Consider the following 15796-nt stretch of genomic DNA (forward strand, 5'->3'; position numbering starts at 1 on the left):
AGAAATTACAAAAACATGAAGGCTATACGTGAACTTGTAATGGAGTACATGTATAAAACTATGAAGGTACAATATTTGTGTATTTCCTCTTTCTCAATACAATATATATGTATTTTATTTTTCTCTGTTCAATTGTCAAGTAATTCTTCCAAAAATGTTTTGAAAGAAATTGATGAAAGTTGTTTCATGTTCTTTCACACACAAGCTGTCAAAACCTGCTATCGATTGAGAGAAAACAATTTTCACAGCAATTTCACGAGAGAGAGAGAGAGAGAGAGAGAGAGAGAGAGAGAGAGAGAGAGAGAGAGAGAGAAGATTTGTATCATCGGCTCCACGCTGAAACTGGCATCATCCTGAACATAACAGCCTATGGTGTTACCAAATCCATTTTCTAGCACAAGACAAGCTTTGGGGGTAATGGAAAGCAGTACAAAACAAACTACTACATCATATTCTAAATTTACTAATATTGCATGATAATATGCCACTTCACTCAATTGAGCCCTTGAGAGTGCGGGCAATGATACATATCATTCCCTAATTTACTCATCAATACAAGAATTGCAGCCTATCAAATTCTAGTTCCAATATTAAGTGTGAAAAGCGAATTGAAGATCATCCTCCCCCTTTGTTTCAAAAGGGGCGTCACAGAAATTGGAACAAGTAACCCACAAAAAAATAAAAAGAATGAGGAAGAGAGAAAAAGGATTGGTTAACAACAAAAAGTGAGAGTAAAAAGCATTTGCGAAGGGTTTTCCTAAATTTTGTCATGGAGCATCACCACCAAGTCGTGTGCATCATCTAAAAGTTTCCAAACATCAAGATGTCCAGCCATGCTATTGCACTCCCTAATGATTTCATCCATGCTGTTATACTTCTCTATAATCAGCTTCCTCCTCTGCAGCACACATGCCGCAATTGCATAAAGTAACAGATCATCTGAAGGAGGAGCTCTTAGCTTCATCCTCCCTGAAGCAGACTTGGCAATCCCAGCCCTAATCGCTGCCTGGTCTGCCCACATCACCTCCCAGAGGCAAAGTGTCTGCTCAAAGTTCAACTCCCTCCTGAAGAGAACCACCACCATCCTGTACACAAAAAAACAATCCTCCGCTTGTAGCTTCTCCAGGTGTTTGTATAGATGAGAATCCTTGCACTTGATCACTTTTGACACGATATTCAGCTGCCGTCGGATTCCCACCTCATCAAGGCGAAAATTATGCCGAGCTTTCCTCATAAAACCCACAAAGCACCAGAAGGCCTCGTGGTCCTCCTCCATCACAGATATGATCGGAGAGAGTAGATCACTCATCCCTTGGCAGTAGCCAATCTCAGAATCATACAATGCATAGGCTTCAAGGATGGCTACTAGGCGAGCTGCATGAAAGATCCTGCATGGCTCTAAGTGGTCAAAATCTTTCAACCCCACACTCTCAGCCAGCTCTCGTGCCTTGGTCTCCGACACGTCAGCCTGAGATGGGGAGTAAATAACCCATTCAGCATTTGCCCGCACAGCATCAAGACGGATAATCCGCCGCCATGAAGAAAAATCTTCAGCAGCGTGGGATTTGGATGCACCTTGTGATTCCGATGATGTGGATTTCTCCTCGGCGTCATCATCAAGTTTATTTTCTTCTGCCCCTTCTGAGGCAATGAAAGGTTGTATATTATCAGTTTCTTCAGAGGAGTCAGAATCAGAAGACTCACTGTCAGCTTCAGAGGCATTTTCACAAGTGATTCCACTCTCATCACCCCCTTCTTCCGACAATGTGTCAGGGCTTTTAAAGGGAACATCACTTACAGGGAGATCTGGATCCCCACCTCCCTCAGCAGAAATGGAACCTGTAGGACTACCTACCTCTTCTAAACCAGGAGAATCCAGAACTTGACCCAAATCCCCACTGTTCTCACCACACTGGTTTCCAGAAGTTTCGTTCAACTTGAAACTCTTGTCACTGGGCTTTGCCATCTTTTGGCACCGTCTCCGAAGGTTGTCATATTCCTTTCTGTAAAAATTAAATGAAAGTAAAAATTTCAAGTTTCAACAAAGGGAAAAGGGGGAATTTTTTTTTTTTTTTGTGTCTGTGTCTGTGTCTGTGAGAGAGACAGAGAGAGGACGGGAGGGAGGGAGCAAAGAGGAGGGGGGGGGGGGGTCAGTTTTTCTTTAGAGACCATGAACAAGGTGAAAGTACCTCTTCTGAGTTTTAATGGAATCTCTCTCTTCCTTTGAACTGTTCATGTCATAGCTATAGATAACAAAACAAACACTTCGTCAAGACAAGGAAAAGTTCAAACATGTAACACCTAGGTAATGCACATCACAAGTAAAAGCTACACATAGCAAATAACATAGGAACAAAAAAAAAGGTCGAAAAAGTAAGCAATTGAGGAAAGATTAAAAGATTATACATGTATCTTCCATTAATTAGTGACCTTCGTAGTGGCCATCATATGGCAGCTATACAAATGGTTAGGGATGCAAGGGAGCCAAACTATTCATGAACAATTTGAGCTTGGCTCATTCAAGCTTGGTTCACTTAGCTAATAAACAAGCTCGAGCTACATTTCCTAGCTCGTCTAATAAATGAGCCGAGTCCAAGAAGGTTAACGCTCGGGTCAGTTAGGCTATAGAAATCTAAAATTAAGATTTCACCCGTATAATCATATATTTAGTTCTTTTATAGAGAGTGATAGCTCATGCATCTCTCTTTTTAGAAAGTGGGGCAGAAACCCAATGGGTTATTGGCAACAACTAGCATAACATTTTTATAAATGGTGGAAAAAGCCAAACATATTTGCCTTTTCGATGTAGGATAGGAACCTAGTGCATGAATATGCCACATTAGCATTCAGTTTTATAATGGGTGGGAAACATCAAGGCATAATTGTTTTACCGATGTGGGACCAAGAGGCAACATATTTAAATTTTATACTTCAATTGACTCATTTTCACTTAGTGGTAAGTAATCATTTTCAAGACTTTCAATTGAACACTACCAGTTTTTGCGTTACAGCTCCAAGTTTCCAGAAATATGTTAACAATTCATTCATATTACATCGGTGAAAAAATACACTTTACGCGGCAATTTATTGAAATAAACTTGGGACATGTTTAATATTTCTCATTAACAATTCAGAATGATAAAGGTAAAAACAACTTTTGGCTCAAATATAAAAAGTTATCGGGAACCAAATTTAAGAGATATCTATAACTGAAAATAAAATTTGAATGTCAGATTAGACAAGGGATTTTAAGGCTAACTTGGTCAAATATTTTCAATTAATTCAGTCGAAATGATAAGCTTGAAAACAGGATGACACAACCAAAATGGGTTTGCAAAAAACGTATATCACTAGCATAGAAAATATGACGCTATACCTTCATTCCTTTGCGCATGAAAAGTATACATTAGAAATTTCAACTGGCTGCAATTCAACAAAATCCCACCCAATGTTTCAATGTTGTGTTTATATGTTTACCTCATCTGACATTGCTCCCCAACAAATTTTATGGATACAAAGATTCTTATGTAACAGTTGGGGTCTGACAGTATTGCAACGTTGCAGCAGAATAAGCCAAAAAGGTTTAAGGTGTAAGTGCCAGAAAAGCTAAGGTGTAAACGCCAATGTTGAGAAGTATGTTGATTCGAGCCCCGCTCGTGCCGAGCTTGAGCTTGCTAAAAATTTAACAGAATCCCTTGTCCAGAATATGCAAAAAAATTTCTTTTCAAGAATGTAAACTATGCTCTGGTGAGGCTACAATGATCAAACTGAAGGGCTTGTGCAGAAAAATTGAGAAATTTGAATAATGCTACTTTGATGACGACAAACTGATTTTCTAAGCAAAATTTGGAATGGGGTATAACTTGTAGAAAGAAAATACTTTAATTACTTATCCAAGTGTTAATGCCACAGACAAAACATGAAAACTTCTATTTCCACACACCACATTATATCAGTTCACATACTTTTTTGGTTTGGATATCACGTAGTCTACCCAAATAGACTGATGACCCAACAATAAGTAAATCGAACTTTAAATTATCTTCAATTGGCATAGCTTACTTGATGACTGCCCCCACCCCATCCCTCTTTCAACCACCTTTTCAATCTAAAACAAAAGGAAAGAGTAGAAAAGAAAAAAGAAAAAAGAAAAAAAAAACCAACAACTTATCAATCATATTGGAAGTTTGAAACTTCAAAATTCGAAACTCAACTAGACAATTTTGTCTCAACAATTTGAGATCACCTCGAGTTTACACAACCCAAGGCTATAAGATATGATGAATCATATTCCAAAAACTCTATTTTCACTCCTTAACTATGTCCTTGTTGGTGTTCATTCACCACAGCACCTCCAACTCAAGTCACATTTATCCTCATATTAAAAGTGATTGCAAGAAGATGTCTGCAAAAGCTCTGAAGAGATGATTCACACAATCTCCACATAAATCTTCATGTATCAGATCATGAATATCAACCAGTTTAAGAAAAGGCCAATTGCTACATTGTCCCAACAAGCCCATCAAATACAGTTATGGCCAAGATCTTATCCAAAAACTACTGTGTCACCCCCACCCTTCCGTCCAAGAAATAATACTTTGGATTGGAACAAAATACTACTCCCACGACAATCAATTTTGACAAAAAAGTAAAGTATCATATGTCCAAAAAACAAAAAAAAAAAAGAGCAAAGAAAAAGCCAAAAAAAGCATAACATCATTTTCACCTTTTATGGGCTATTTGTGTAAAAGGTAACCTCAAAGTTTACCTAAAAGCTCTAAACATCAGACATGGATCAGGGCTTAATTAAACAAGGAAGAGTTGAGATTTGGGGGCAGTTTGGCAGATTATGAACAGTACCTGTGAACGATTTTTGTAGTTTAGGATACTATTATATAAATGTTGTAAGAATGATAGAGGTTGGCCTTTATCTCTAAGCACAAAAGTTTGGTTTTGCATCTAACAGGATAAAGAAGTGCATAAAATTAAAGAACAAAGAAGGGAAGTAGATGGAAAACTAGGTATCACACCCAAGGATTAAAATTCCATCACACGATCCCATGAGCCATGAACACAAACACATGCCACCATGGACACCGACACAACACTGGGGCAAACGAAAAATATATAGTTTTATACACTCATTATACGGCTTATATAAGAATATGTAGTTTTAGATGTTACATATATGAATATTTAATTCAAACATAATATAAAAACTTTTAAAGTCTTTTGAGGGGAATATGTATATATTTATATTTTTTTCTTTTATCAATTTCAAGTTATTTAATTCAAAGTTGTAATATATTTCATGTTTATCTAAGCAATAGACACGTGTTCCCAAGCATCAAAGTGTATCCGAGTCGATTGTTTTATTTTTTTAAATAGTTGGACATGCTCGAATGTGAATCAGATAGCTGTTACAAAGTGTCCAGCGAGTGTCCTGTCGTGTCGGTGTCCAACACGACAACATACCTTCTAAGAGGTGTCCGTCCTCTAAAGAGTTCAAAGCTGTGAAAGGAATTATCAAATCTATTCTCTCCGTTAATTCAACAGAATTACATAATTACAAGTAAACTTTTAAGAAATCCTATCTACAATAGTAGAATGACTCCAAAATTAGAACCTAAGTCTTTTTAAGTTTTAACTTCTAAAACTCATTTAGACCAACTAAAAAATACATTTAAACAAACCTCATAACCTGACCCAAAATTTAACCTGTGTTCGAACTCTACAGCCCATATCTTCTTATTACAGCAAAGCCTGTTGACTCCTAAACTTTAGAAAGGCTAGAATAAAACACACCAAATGTACTTTCTATTGATACCAATGATGCGTCCCAAGCGAACCCTGCCTTGAAATTACCCAATATCTAATTTCCATTGCTCCTTTAAATTTACTTTCTCTTGATCTTCTAATAGATTGCATTAAATGCATTTCGTAGAGTACAAATGCCTAAAGCATGTCAACAAATAATGATCTTAAATAAATACTTCAATGCATAGTACTAAACATTCCATAATCAGTAACATATGAATGGTGTGTATCTAATATGGAAACATACTGAACACGAGGCATGCTTCCCTGAAAATCCTCTTCAATAAAGAAATAAATGTACACTAACAACACATTTATTCATAAACTGATTCTTCACCCTTTCCAACTTTTTCATATCAAATAATTTTCAATATTTAAAAAGCATAATATATCCCATTCCGAATGGAGTTTAAGAATGACCAACGAGAGAGATAATAGTTAAAAAGGAAAGGAAGGGAAATTTTGAAGATTGAGAAAGAAAAAGTAGCAATAAAAATCATAAAACCATTAACATGGTTGAGGCAATGCATCACAAACCTGCTACCAACTGCGCAATCTAAGGGGCCAAGCTACACTGCCACTTATGACTAAAGAATTATACAGCAAGTTGTCAAGTGATCGCAAGCTTTATGTCATATAAGCATCATACTATGCAAACGTAAATGAGATGCAAGCACTTACACTCCAAGAAGAAATGGCCAGACTTCTGCCCTTATACTGGGATCAACACCCTGCATCAAAGGTTGAAGGGTGATTCCTACACTAACAATAGACACAACTGGAGATAACTTATGCTAAATTTAATGGGAAAGCATGTATGTATATATAAGATGATTGAAATTGATAACATACTCCACTCCTAACTTTCTTCAAAAACTTGACTCCACCATCGCAGAGTCTTCCATCTGAATTAAATAAACTTTTCCATTGTTTGGGCAGAAGGGCGTGTTTCCTTCTCCTGTGGGACCAAGGTGATTTAAGGCTACCCCTGCAAATGATGACACAAAATATATAATATTCGACAATGATACCAGATGAATAACAGAAGCACAAGCAAAATAAAGTAACTCATTATGCACCGCATAAAAAAATAAAAAAATGTCATATGCTCCCCATTTTTGTTTAACAAACATAATATATATAACATTATGTGCATGCATCACAAACTTGATGTGGTTGCCATGATAAATTAACTGAGTTCTGAACAAGTCAATGGGGAAAGTTGCAAAAGAAGAAGTGAAGACTCCCCTAATACTATAGTCCAGAATGAATATAATGACGCCCCATGCCCAAAATGAAGGAGGGATAACAGAAACAGGAATGGTTTTGAGGCCAGGATGGTATGTGATTAAGAATGGAGGGGAAAAAAATCACAACTTTGCAGCAGAACTAAATCGTTTGAATCATCCGTCACCAACAAATTGAAACGACTTATCAAGAAACCCACATCGAGGTGCTAATTCTATCCATGGGTGTCATTCTTCTGACAATGCTGATATCAAGAAGCCCGAAAAAAATAACAGGAACAGACTCAAACAAAATGGAATTTTAACTAAAGCCATCTTTCCCGATCACCCTAAGCTCTAGCTACAGAGTAACTTCCTGGACCACCCTATCATCTCTTTTCCCCTATTCCAGGAAGAAAAAGGAAAATATTAATTGCATTCCATTTCCAAGACTATCCTTTCCACCTCAATTTATAGATAAAGAAGGAAAGTAGTGTATCTAACTACCTATCATCTACCTATTCTGTAGAAGTAAAACCAGACACTCCAATCCAAACCCACCAAACCAATTGAAGTCACCCAACAAGCAGAACCTAAACAAAGGAAGAGCGAGGAAACCTGTGTGTGGGGTGAAAGGGGGGGGGGGGGGGGGGGGAATTAAAAATAAATAAAATTTAAAAAATGAAAGAGAAAGCAAGCAGTGAACACTTTTTGAGATGGAGATCTGAAGAGCAAAGAGAAATGAAAGCGAAAGAAGAAAGAAGACAAAACAGAAAGAAACTCACCGATCAGTGGAGACTGGTGAGGACGAGGGAGCAACGACTAAGAGAACCGATCGCAAATAAATCCACGAAGACGATGACGATGACGATGACGACGGTGAAGAGGAATTTGATGCGGACGACAACGGTAAAGAAGTGTGACTCCGCCGAAGGGCTCTCATCAAGGGTTTCTGTTGTGTCAGCATATATATATACGATTGATTGATTGATCTAATTCTAGGGTTTCAAGGTGGCGTCGGTGATGGTGATGATGATGATGGAATTTGTGTCTGTGTGTTTTTTTTTGGTTTTTTTTTTTTTTTTGTGTGTGTTTTTGTTTTGGGGGGATGGGATGGGGGAGATATAAGAAATTATTGATTGATTGATTGATTGATCGATCGATTTGATTTGAGTTTTTACCTACGAGAGTAGACAAGAGTGGCGGCCAAGGCGAGGCCAGCCATGGCCGTCACGGCGAGAGCTATTCCGACATTGGAAGGCCAAAAGCCTCCAGCGCCGGTAGAGAGAAAGCCGGTCCTGCCGCTGCTGGCCTCCACAAAGATGATCCCTTCTCTCCGACCATCACCACGGGACAAAATGACCATCAATGAGAGACACGCCGCCCCCACTCCCGCCGGAATTAATTTTACGCCCTTCCTCCTCGTCACTCGCAATCTCCTCAACACCATCACCGACTCAGACCCCCCCTCCCCAACTGCTTTACTCTCTCTCCCCTAAAAGCCTACTGTGTGGGTGTGTTGTGTGTGTGTGTGTGTCTCTCTCTCTCTACTCTCCTAACAAAATAAAAATAATAGCCAACAACCGAAATTTTTATTATTTTATGATTCCCATCTCTTCTTCTTTCGTGTGGATTGTATATATGTATGTATCTTTGATTTGATGTATGTTTTTTTTTTTTTTTTTTTTTTGGAACAATATTTTTGATGTATGGGTGGGTATGGATCCAAAATCATGGAGTCGGGGTAAGAAATGTGGATGGATGGTTCCATTCTAAGGCGGAAAGCGTGCGGGACCCGGTGTTGTGGCCTGGTCCAATTTGACGCATCTCTCTAACTTGCCGGATCAAGTTTTATTGGGCCTATTATTCACGCTTGCCGTTTCAAAAATTAATTAAATTTTTTATTTTTTATTTAAAAACAAAATTGCAAAAAGCAAACAGAATGGTGTGACTTCTAATGATTTTTCATTTTTTAGCTAAAAATTAAAATTCCAAAAATGAAAACGAGAATGTGAGGGCAGGATTTGCCTAGGCTAGATTGAGTTGATTTTTACCCACAATAAAATTGTATAATTTTATATTTGAAATGGTTTGAATGAGATGGACAGTACCAAACTATTTAGGAGTAACTAGATGCAGTGGGAAAAAAGAAAAAAAATTTACAGAGGGTGCAAGTGTCATTTGCATGGCACAGCCTCTCATTTGCATCTTATTATAGACACACTCGCACTCCTATGTATTTGTAATTTTTTCTCTTTCTCTCTCCTCCATGTAGTTCTCCAAACTATTTATTGGTACATGTAGTACAAAACTTAATGCTCCGTTTGGTTTACTTTTGGAATCATGATTCCAAAGGCAAGCTTTTCAAATCATTGTTCAAATTCATAACTAAATATACAATTCAAAATTCAATTCAAAAATTAATTTTAAGACTCATAACCAAACTCAAAACTCTTTTGATGATATAGTGTTGAAGATAGTTAGTGATGAGATTGTTAAATTCTAGTTATAAAAAATCTAAAAAAAATTAATTTCTATATTTAAAACAAATATAAATTTATTTATTTTTCAAATAACAAAAAAAAATCATAATTGCACTATTCCAGTCAATCGGCTGGATGTTCAGGAGGATGTCCAGACAAACAACCGGTAAACCCAATCGACTCTTTTTAAAATTCAAAAATTCTTTTCAAAATATTTTTCAAAACACTTCTTAAAACTCATAATCAAATAAATTTTTAATTACTCAAAACTCAACTCACAATTTCACATTCAAATCACAATTCTAAAAAGAGAATTACAATTTCAAAACTAAACCAAACATAACCTAAGTCTATCTTTATCATTCTTTTGTGCTAATACAATAGAAATGAGTCGACTTAATTTGGAATGTTGTTCAAAACATAAGTAAGAGAGTATATAGCTGTATTTCGGATCCTCAAAAAGAATAGTAGGCAGCATTATAGCGGGGGCATGTGCCTAATATATACTACAATCAGTCGTGTTGTGTCTTAAATGACAAAGTTTTAGGCAGAATTTTTTACTATTCCAAAGAAATGTGAGGGCTGAATCAAAATTTTAAAATAAATTTTACGTGGGAAGACCATAATTTAGGGAGAGAATCTTGCCCTGTGGGCAGACTAGAACACTTTTTTTTTCCTTTATGCAGGGGAAGGACCGTGCAGGAGACAAAACATCCACTGGTTCACATGCTTTTGCTTTTACTTTTGCTTTTGCTTCTGCTTCTCTCTCTGCACACCAATCTAAAGCAAAGTGAGTCACATTAGCAGAATATGAGGTTGTTATACCCCTTCATTTTTCTATGAATATATATGTAGGCTTCATTCAATTTGAATTCTCCCCTTTATAATTTCAATCATACTAGAATTACTTAATTTTCCATGCGTATCTTTGCTGTATGTTGGTGGTTCATAGCAACTTATATCTATCTAACAAGGCAACCTGTCTTATAAAATCATAGATAATGAGATAATTTTATTATAATGATGTTAAATACTTATAAAATATTACTCATAAATTTATTTACACTAATATGATAGGGAATTAGATTTTAATTAGTTGATTCCTAAACAAACTAACAATTAACATGTAACCGCTCACGTTATCTGTCTATATATTATATAAGAAAAAATAGATTTCTAACCCATAAGCTTGGTGAAAACTCTAATATCCAAATCCTAATTTTCTAATTTTTTGATTTAAAAAAAAATCTTAGCATTTATTGACTTGTTCAAACTCACAAGTCTTTTTAACTTCTCTCATACTTATTATCACACCATTTTTAACTTCTCCCATACACTATGGTTAATAATGTGATTGTTAAATTATTTTTTATAAAAAATCTAAAAAAAATAATTTGTATATTAAAAAAATATCTAAAACAAATATAAATTCTTATTAAAAAATAACAGAATGCAGTTGCGAAAAAAAGAGAAAAAAATTATACTGCAAAAAATAATTTATATATTAAAAAAATATCTAAAACAAATATAAATTTTTATTAAAAAATAATAAGTTACAATTGCGAAAAAAAAGAAAAAAAATACACTGTAATTAGGAAATTACACACCCTTTTCAAGCCTTCCACTGTAATTTTATTAAAAAAATTACACTGCTATCCAAAAGTTAAATATCATTATCGTCACATTGTTTGTCGTCACTACATGCATGATGATATTGATATTATAACGAGGTAATTTTCTTTAGGTAAATAATTGCTATGTAAAATAATAATTCAAACTTAACAATTGTTTTAATTCTTTATTCGGTACAATATTTCCTTTTAACAAGTTTTTTTTTTTTTTTTGATTAGATATAATGTTAACATTATGGTCAAAGACAGTACTGGTTCAATAAATCTTGCTGTTCAAGATAAACGGATGGAGTTTATCTTGCGATACCAACCATCATATTTGAAGAATATGATATCAAAGGTAGGAAATTATAAAATTTATTGTCAATAACTTATTCTTACATTTTCAAACACAATGTTATAATTCCAAAATTTTATAGGATAATGGAATTAGAATGATTAAATATTATATTGCGTCCTGTCAAGATTGTGCATATACATTTATCATACTTGTATCAACAATGCTACGTCAACTAGATTGTGCACTATGCGTGAACTTTGTTTTCAATATAGATTGGTTTGAAAAATACCTATACCTTTTACAAGGTAAAAAATATATATAATATGTAAGTATAACATTTTACTCTATAATATTTTATAAATACATAATATATGTGTTGTTTATCAATTATAATACTAACTATCATGTTGATAATGCAAGAATGCTGATAGAAGACTTACAACAATTTATATTTTAGTTATAACATATCTTATTTATTCAGTGGATTTTGAACAAACGTATTAAATTTTCATTTTTATTACTTCAATTATAAAACATCAATATTTTTATTTTCAAAATTATGTATATTTTATGTTACAAACTCTAAAAATATGTTTGACATAATCATAATTTTTTAAAATCCAATTTCGTGCCTAGCACGAAAGATATGCTTGTTAAAAATAAATTAGAAATGATATTGTAATAGCATTGAGCCTTATTTTTATTTTTATTTTTATTTTTATTTATGAATATTTTATTACTAAAAAATATATATACAAAAAGGTTTGGACACGTACCAAACAAAACACAAGTATGACAAAAGGCTCAACTATTTGCAAAATTTCATATGTATCTCTATCTATTATATAAGGAAGGTAGTTTTTTTAACTCACAAGTCTTGTGGTGTTTTAATATTTTAATTTAAATTTTTTAATTTTATGATTTAAAAAAAAAAAAAAAACACCCACCCACCCTTTTTAAATAACCCTAAACCCTATTTTTTCCTTTACGCCTCCACAGCCGCATCTTATTTCTCACCTCCACTTTTTCTGTGAATAATCCTTTATTGACTTTATTACTTTTCTTTTTGGCTTATTTTTTTAATGCTTGCTTTCATTGCTTTTCTTTTCATTTAATTTTTCAATGCTTGTTTTTCTTCTCATCTATTTCTTTATCCCTTTAACTTTCTTGCTTCAACAACCGTCTGACTTCATTACTTCAACAATTAGCTATTATTTTCCTATAAGTAATCTTCAATTGATTTCATTGCTTTTCTTTTCATTTATTTCTTTATTCAATTAACACCATTGCTTTTGTTTTCATTTATATTTTTATTATTAGAATGAATGAAAATATGATTATGTTTTTTTACATACATTCCGTTTTGATCAAACAGTGTGAAAAACAAATGTAATTGAATTTTTTAACTGAATGTATTTCTTAATTTTCTAATTTAAAAAAAAAAACAAAACAAAACAAAAACAACTTTTCCGCCCTTGCATAAAGAAACCCACTCCTACCTATTACTATTAACCTAAACCCTATTTCACATCAGCTTAAAGAAACCCTATCATAGCAGCCTAAACAAAAAAGTTTGGGAGAGAGCAGTAACCTTACACAGTAGTTTGAAAGAGAGAGTAAGACAAAATCTCAGAAGAAAAACACTTCAAAGTCAGTAAGTAAATCATTTATTTTTTAATATGACTGGATTGTATTTTGTGATTGTGATTGGATTTAATTTATTTTTTAATATTTTATTTTTTATCTATGTTTTTTGAAAAAATATATTCATTAAGAATGATTATATTCATTAGGTTCACATATAGTATCAACTATTAATGATATTTAATTTTGTGATTGTGATTGATTTAATTTATTTTTCAATATTTTAATTTTAATCTATGTTTTTTGAAAAAAAAAAATTAGATTGTATTCATTAGGTTTACATAAAGTATGTATTATTGATGATGATAAATAGATTATATTTTGTAATTGGGTTTTTTAACTCACTGTATTTTTTTTTAAAAAATGATTGTACTTTTTAACTATCAATTATCTTAATTTGTGATTGTGTTTTTCACTCATTATTTTTTTGAAGAAAAAAAAATAATTGTATTTTTTAATTACCAATTGACTTTATTTTTTTTTTAAATTGCTAATGAGTAGAAATGTGATTATATTTTTTTACACTCCGTTTTGATCACGCAGTGATTTTATTTTTTAAATGATTGTGCTTTTTACACTCTATTTGATTTGTGTTTTTTGAAAAAAAAAAAGAAGAAAGATTTGTATTCATGTTTTTTTAATGCAATCACATGGTGATTGTATTTTTAATCTATGTTTTTTGAAAGAAAAAAAAAAGATTGTATTTATTAAGCTGACATAACGTATCCACTATTGATGATGATTAAATTGTATTTTGAATCTGAATTTCTTAATTTTCTGATTTAAAAAAATAAAAAATAAAAAATAATAACAACAACAAGAGCAACAACAACAACTTTCTGCCCATGCATAAAGAAACCCATTGCTACCTGTTTTTATTAACCTAAACCCTATGTCACAGCAACCTACAAAACCCTATCATAGCAGCCCAAACAAAAGTTTGGGAGAGAAGAGCAGCCTTGCGCAGCAGTTTGGAAGAGAGAGTAAGACAAAATCTTAGAAGAAAAATATTTCAAAATCAGTAAGTAAATCATTTATGTTTTAATATGGTGATTAAATTTTTAAATTGATTAAGAATAATTGTATTTATTAGGTTCACATAAAATATCAATTATTAATGATGATTGCATTGTATTTTATGTCTGTGATTGTGATTGGACTTAATTTATTTTTCAATATTTTATTAGATTCACATAATATACTTGAGTTTTTTTAAAATATAGCATATCATTATGTTCAAATAATAGCACAGATATACTTGGGTTTAATAAATAGTATAACTATTTTTTCAAATATAATTATAGCATAAGCACAACTATTTTTACAAATGATATGCTATGAATAATAGGTGCACAAGTATTGATAGCATATCATTTGTAATTAAATATAAATATCATATATAATCTAAAATATAGCACAAATATACTTAAATAATGTTTGGTAACGTTTACGTTTTTTGTTTATGTTTACAAAGATTTTATAAATTGATTTTTATATATTTTTAAAAAAACATAAACAACAAACGCATTTGGTTTAAACAAAATGTTTAAAAAAATTTAAAAACATAAACTAAAAAATATGTTTGTTCAAGCTTAAAATATTTATATATTTTTTTTATTATTTATGACAATTGGATTATACACATTATAATTGGAAAAAATTAATTGAAAAAAAAATAATTGAAAAAAAAATTATTAAAAAAAAAATTTGTTAGTCAAATTTTTAAATTTTTGTTTAAAAACAAAAGTAAATTCATTTTTTGAGTTTACATTTTTCCTCAAATTTATAAACTGAGACAGCCATTTATAAACTAAAAAAATTATCAAATAAGTTTTTATGACAGTTTTTAAAATTTTTGTAAATATAAATTAAAAACGAAATAGTTACCAACAAGTCCTTAGGTATAACAAATAGTATTATGTCAACTAGCATATCATCTGTGCTATGTACGAGATAAAATAATATATTATTTATTAAAAATATGATAATTATTTTGTTGTATTTAAATATAGTTATCGTATTTTTAATAAATAATATATTATTTTCTCTCGTGCACAGCATGGGTAATATGCTAGTATCTATCTATACTATATATTAAGTAAAAGGGGATTTTTAACCCCAAATCTTGTGGGAACTCCAATCTCCCAATCTAAATTTTCTGATTTTTTGATTTAAAAAAAAATAATCTTAGCATTTATTAACATCTCCCAACTCCCAAATCTTACCCTCATAATAACACTTTAATGCATTAAGAACAAGTATAAAAAAAAAAAAAATTGAAATTCAACACATATGAATTCTTTGAAAAGTCCCATTACATATGATTATTATCTCTCATAATAACACTTTAATACATTAAGAACAAATATAAAAAAAAATTCTTGAAAAGTCCAACACATATGATTATTATAAAAATATTAAACTTTAATATAATATAAAAAAAGAAAAAAAGAAGACATTTAAAAAAAAACTTTTAAAAATCACAATTCACATATATATATATATATATATATATATATAATTGTAAACACAATAAAATATGAGGGCATTCATGTCTACACATTTTTTTTTTATAAGATCTCCTCCATTATAATAAGATAGCACTTAATTTCTCTCATTTTATAATATATATATATATATATATATATATATTATCTATCTATACTTACTATATATTAAGCAAAATGGAGTTTTTAACCCCAAGGCCTGTGGGAG

At 32.0% G+C, this 15796-nt stretch overlaps 1 protein-coding gene across 2 annotated transcripts; it reads right to left on the bottom strand.

Annotated features, from left to right (window-relative positions):
• Window positions 1-450: 450 nt before the first annotated feature.
• LOC114314971 (rab GTPase-activating protein 22) lies at window positions 451-8868 on the bottom strand. Of its 2 annotated transcripts, none has more exons than XM_028261540.2 (5): window positions 8225-8868; window positions 6670-6805; window positions 6499-6548; window positions 2190-2243; window positions 451-2003 (listed from the first exon to the last, which is right to left on the bottom strand). In XM_028261540.2, the coding sequence occupies exons 1-5, from the start codon at window positions 8491-8493 to the stop codon at window positions 758-760; spliced, it is 1755 nt and encodes a 584-aa protein (XP_028117341.2). In that variant the 5' UTR covers window positions 8494-8868; the 3' UTR covers window positions 451-757. The 2 variants fall into 2 exon arrangements, with proteins under 2 accessions (XP_028117341.2, XP_028117342.2); XM_028261541.2 differs by having other exon boundaries at window positions 7829-8776.
• Between the last annotated feature and the right edge of the window lie 6928 nt (window positions 8869-15796).

Source organism: Camellia sinensis, chromosome 11, assembly GCF_055761805.1.
Source record: "Camellia sinensis isolate YWXY chromosome 11, ASM5576180v1, whole genome shotgun sequence".
Classification (NCBI taxonomy): domain Eukaryota; kingdom Viridiplantae; phylum Streptophyta; class Magnoliopsida; order Ericales; family Theaceae; genus Camellia; species Camellia sinensis.